General features: G+C 35.5%; 1 protein-coding gene across 1 annotated transcript; it reads right to left on the bottom strand.

The window, feature by feature from the left end:
• Positions 1-4,445: 4,445 nt before the first annotated feature.
• LOC147381253 (uncharacterized) lies at positions 4,446-5,414 on the bottom strand. The gene has a single exon (XM_086430681.1). The coding sequence runs from the start codon at positions 5,412-5,414 to the stop codon at positions 4,446-4,448; it is 969 nt and encodes a 322-aa protein (XP_086286807.1).
• Positions 5,415-6,022: the final 608 nt, after the last annotated feature.

The following is a 6,022-nucleotide window of genomic DNA, read 5'->3' as shown; positions in this document are numbered from 1 at the left end:
GATGGGTCCTTTTAGTAAAATTGGTAATCCATCCAATAATAATATTGAAAAGATAATTAGTTATTTTAGATCCATGATCTGGATAAGGCTCTCTGTCTCATGTCCCTTGCCCTCAAGTTATCATGAAAATTATAAAGGGAATTTCTTGACAGACCTCTGATTTACCCACCCTGTAAAAACTAGGAAAATCTAATATTTTCTTACAGCACAAAGTGTGATTTATCAAATTTTAAACACATTGATTATTTGGCAATTGGGTTTATTAATGATTTATCTATGATTATGAACCTTTGTCGTATATTTTTACATATTTTTGTATTTTTTTTTTAATCCAAGTGATACTCAAATGTATTTGATAAAAAGGTGAAATGTGAATCAATTTTGTTCTATAAAGTTTTAATTTTAGGCTTGTAGTTGAATTTGGTTGAGATCAGTTGTGCATTACTTGAGCATATTGCCACATGATCTCCCATTACTCACAAACAAATATGGTTATACATACCATCATAGTGTTTTAATTATCAACTTAGGGCATAAGTAATGGCAGAGGATTTAGCCTCTTTCTATTAATGTCGATTATAGTATATGACTCTTGGGGTTTTTGTTTATTTGAACCCAAAATGTATTTGGACCACATTTTTATTGAATTATTGCTTTCTTTTATTCCTCTATTGATATTTTGATGTTTCTAATATAATATAATATTGCTTCTCATATTGTGTTGTTGGTGTTGGTGTGTGCAGTAGTTTTATGTCTGGTGAACATTTATACCATGCTTGGAAAGGCATTATTGTCATACTTGGAAGGGGCTTAATGTACGCAATTGCGTTTGGGGTTATGTATTTTGTATATTGTGTGGAATGTATGTCATTTTTATGGTGGTGGTACTGGGTTTTGTGAGTGTATCGGTTCTGTTGTGGTGAAACCAAGTTATGGAGTTGAGCCAACACAAGAGCCCATTTACAGTGAGAGAGGTTGGGGTTTGATAGATATATGTATTGAAGGTTAGCATAGTCAGAAGAATCACCCTATGGTGAGAAAAAAAGAAATTCGTGGTTTTCAAAACAATTTCTATAGAAGTTTGATGTATTAATCAATTTTATTACATTCATGAATTTGCTTATTTTAACTGTATTTCTATTTGAATTTTATTTCTAACAACTCTTGGTGTGATTTGCTAGCAAATAATTGGGTTTCTTTATCAACATGGGAAAACATGATGGAAGTGGCTTTAAAATCATTAAATAGAAAAATAAATTTTTTTTTTTTTTGATTGATAAGCTGGGGTTAAAGGGACCCCACCCTGAAAACACTATTGTCGAGTGTAAATACAAGATAAATCTTCCTCAATAATTCTCAAAAGTTCTTGAGGAACATTACACATTTCTTCATCAACAAAAAAAAAACCATTTGAAAAAGTGCCCTGTTTCACTAAAAAATCCGCTGCCCGATTTGTTTCTCTCCAAACAAATTCAAAAGAACAATCCGCAAAAAAAATCTCTGTTCTACAATTTCCAGCAACTTTTCATCATATTTCCATGATGGAATGATTTCTTTTTTTATGCATTTGATTGAATATAATGAATCTGAAGAAATCAGAAGTTGATTCAATCCCCTTGAACTAGCAAACCTCATCGTCTCTAGTATTGCTTGAAGTTCAATTTGAATAATATCATCTGCTGCAATATTACTCCAGCCTGCAAAAAGCATTGACCCAACGCTATTTCTTCCAATAAATCTAAATCCTGACCCCTGTAAAGATCGAGCTCCATCTGTGTTTATCTTCACAACGTTCTCCTTTGGTTTTGACCAACATATCTGTTTTGTAACTGATTTAACAATGGAATAACAACAACTCCAATTATTTAAAATCTGCATATAAGTATGCATGAATCTGTCCTCAATTGAAAAACCATCAAACCGAATTTTTATCGCCTCGCCAACCTGTGTCAATACAACTTCTTTTGATTTCTTAATGTCTTCAAAAATTCTTTGATTTCTTTCCTTCCAACAAAAGTAAACCATGGCACAAAAGGATGCATGAAGCATTTGCATAATTTGTTTACATTGAATTTGCACACTCTTGATCACCTGTACTTCATCTTCTATTGATCCTATTCCTGTTCTTAAAATTCCAAACTTCTTCAAACATTGAGTCCAAATCCATCGTGTATATAAACAACGAAAGAACAAGTGGTCATTTGTCTCTTGATGGTTATAACACAAGGCACATCGAGACACCCATTTGAAACCCCTCTTGTTCAGATTTTCCACTGTAGATAGCTTCTTCTGAACCGCTAACCACACAATAAAGGAAAATCTTGGAATATAATTATTCCAAATAATTTTCTTCCAGCCCATTGACTCTTGCCTTTCACATAGCGCTTTGTGAGCCGATTTCGAAGTAAATTGGCTGTTTGATGTTAGGTTCCAAACTATTCTATCCCTCATCAACATTTTAGGAATTGGTTTTGCTGAAATAAGATCAATAATTGTTTGCATACGATCATTGTATGGTCTTGGAAACACCCACCTTCTTTCCACAATAAAGTCTCGAATAACTGCACTTGAATGACTATCAAATTGATTTATAACTCTATTTCCAAATCTAGAAATAATGCTCCCTTCTTGTATCCAAAGATCTTTCCAAATGTATGTCTTTCCCATCTCCAACTGGAAATCGAACATGCTTTCTAACCAATTCTCTCTCATTTAAGATGCCTCTCCATGCCCAAGAAGCATTGTTTGGAGGTTGGCATCCCCCACATATCTCTTCCTCATCCACTCCGCCCAAAAGGAATTGTTTTCCACCATTCTCCATTACAATTTTGCCATACCAATTTTATTTATATCTCTTAGACGTCGAATGCCAAGTCCTCCTTTCCCATAAGCTTTGCAAACTCTAGCCCAACTAATCGGATGAATAGAACGCACAAGGGATGGACCACTCCACAAAAAATTATTTAGAATGTTCTCAATCTTATTCAAAACACTCACCGGAATATTGAAAGACTTGAAAACTAGATAAAACAGATTTGATTAGTTTAAGTCTACCCGCATACGACAATAGATTTGCTCTCCACCCCTCAACCCTTTTAGATACTCTATCAATCAAAGGTTGACATAGCGTATGAGATAGTCTTGAAGAAAATAAAGGGAGACCCAAATATTTAATAGGAAGACTTCCCTTAGAGAATCCAAGAGAATCAAGAATAATATTCTGATTTTTACATGATTCACTGAAAAAAATCTGACTTTTTGCTTCATTAATTTGGAGACCAGAAACGTTGTAAAAAGAGTTCAGAATATCTCGAATAGACTTTACTGACGATTCATCATTGTTAGAAAAAATTAGAACATCATCAGCAAAAATCAGATGGGAAACTCTTAGACTGCCCATAACTTTAGAAATACTCAGATAATTTGAAGAAACAAATTGATTAAGGATACAAGAGAAGGCTTCCATAATCATCGTAAATAAATAAGGGGAAAGTGGGTCTCCTTGTCTTAGACCTCTTTCACTTTTGAAAAACCCATGAGAGGTGCCATTAATAAAAATAGAAAAGCTGGGACTTGACACACATTCAATAACTCGATCTATCCAAATTGAAGGACAACCTAATTGAAGGAGTATTGATTTCAAAAAGCCCCAGTTAACACAATCGTAGGCTTTCATAATATCAATTTTGGCACAAAAGGCTTCAGGAGATTTTGAACTATGAAAATTATGGACCATTTCATGGGCAAGAAGAATATTGTCTTGGATTTTTCTCCCCTTAATAAAAGCTGATTGATTAGGAGAAATAATATCAGGAAGGCAAACGGCTAACTTATTTGCTAGTAACTTGAAAATGATCTTGTATATAAAATTGCAAAGTGCAATGGGCCTGAATTTTTCAAAACGATTGACATTCTCTTCCTTTGGGATTAAACAAACTAAAGTGGCATTTATTTCCTTCAACAACTTCCCCTTTTTAAAAAAATCCGACACTGCCACACACACATCATCTCCCACAATATCCCAAAAATTGACGAAGAATTCACCCCCAAATCCATCTGGTCCTGGAGATTTATTCCTTGGGGAAGCAAATATAACAGATTTTATCTCCTCCCTTGTAATAGGACTTGATAAAATTTGCACATGTTCTTCAGAAAATTTTGAAATAAAAGGCACTTGCATACTTACAGTAGGATTCGGATTTCGAAACATAGCTGAAAAAAATTGAGTAGCCCACTATCCCATTTTTTTCTTCATCTTTGAGTAATGCTCCTTGATCCGTAATCAACTCCATAATCCCATTCTTCGCAATATTCGCGGCTACTGATGAGTAAAAAAACCGTGTATTTCTATCCCCTTCTTGAAGTCATTGAACCCTTGATTTTTGTCTGTACATACTTTCTTCATTGTCTAACTCAGAATTATAGACCCTCAAAGCCCCCACCTCCTAGCCTTGAAGATTATTGTCCATCGGCTCTCTCTGGATTTGGTTTTGAATCCGAAACAATTTATCCTTTGCTTCTTCTTTTCGACTATGAATAGAACCAAAGTAATTCTTATTCCATACTCTTATGGAGTTTTTCACCGCACGAATCTTTCTTGTGAGTCTAAACGTTGGAGTACCCATAATTTCCTGATTCCACGCATTGAACACCACTTCTCGCAATCCTGGTTTGCCTATCCACATCGAAAAAAATTTAAAAACTTTCGGTCCACCAGCAGAATTCCTTGGAAATTCCAATTTCAATGGGGCATGATCCGAAACTTCACATGGTAAATAATTCAGCAACATCTGAGGAAATTTAACCATCCATGCCATATTTATTAACACCCTATCCAACCTACAAAGAATACGTCGACCTCCTATAGATTTATTACTCCATGAGAACCAGTCAGAATTTCTCCTCAAATCTTGAGCACCAATCGTATTTATGAAGTCATTGAAATCACGCATTGATCGTCTTGAAGCAGGGCGCCCTCCTACCTTCTCTTCTTGGAATCTAACCGTATTGAAATCTCCCAATACAATCCATGGTTCCGCCGTGACTAAGTGGCTAAGGTCTGTCCATAACAGTCTTCTATCATTTTCAAAATTTTCAGCATACAAAAACGACATAATACTAACAAAACCATCCCGAATCCTAGTAACTTTGCAATGGGTCACTTGACTTGATTTGAACATCTTTTGCACAAAAAAATACAATGGATTCCAGCCCACCCAAATCCGTCCATAAAAGTGAGACTCATAGTTATCGATGAATTTCCAATTTTTACACAACCGTTTTTGAAATTTTTCTGCATCTGCAATCTGAATTTTTGTCTCACAAAACCCCATCAACTCAACCTTCTCATCACTAATGAAGTCTCTAATCGCCCTTCTCTTTCGCGCATAATTCATTCCCCGAACATTCCACATTATCACTGACATTAAGAACTATTAATTTGATTTCCCTCACTAGGGATAGATTTCGATCTCGTGGTTCTATTAGCGACCTCCACCACTTTCTTCTTCCTCATATTTTTTCCACCTTGTTTTTTGACAATTTTAGAATTACCATTGATAGCAGACTCTGTTGCTTCATAATTACTGTTCTCAGCCAATAGACCAGGTTCTTTTCCTCCTTTTGCTGCTTCATGATCCAGTACTTGAAAAGAGTTTTCAATGTGCATTGGTTGGACGTTCAGAACAACCTCAAGACTAGCTGCCAATTCCGGATTATCCACTTCTTTCTCTGCTCCAACATTTTGCTCTGCTCCAATTGGTATACCCATATCCATTCCAGGTTTTTTTGATGAAGACCCACGTCTCCCAACTACGAGATTCCATCCATCTTTAGTTGGAGTGGAATACGGCACCAGATTTTTTTCTCTCACAAACGATTCTGTTTCTCCACCCAACTCCAAACCACATGTTGAGTTCGAATTTGAAAATCCTACATTTTCGGAATTTGTTAAAGCCACGTCATTATTTTCTTCTCCACTGCGATCCTCCCTGACTGCATCTGCATCATCCCCAAACTCACC

Source organism: Akebia trifoliata, unplaced genomic scaffold (assembly GCF_017979445.1).
Source record: "Akebia trifoliata isolate Shusen 1 unplaced genomic scaffold, ASM1797944v1 Contig00608_ERROPOS3031104, whole genome shotgun sequence".
Classification (NCBI taxonomy): domain Eukaryota; kingdom Viridiplantae; phylum Streptophyta; class Magnoliopsida; order Ranunculales; family Lardizabalaceae; genus Akebia; species Akebia trifoliata.
Note: the sequence above shows the minus strand (reverse complement) of the source record. Positions and strands in the feature narration are given on the sequence as shown.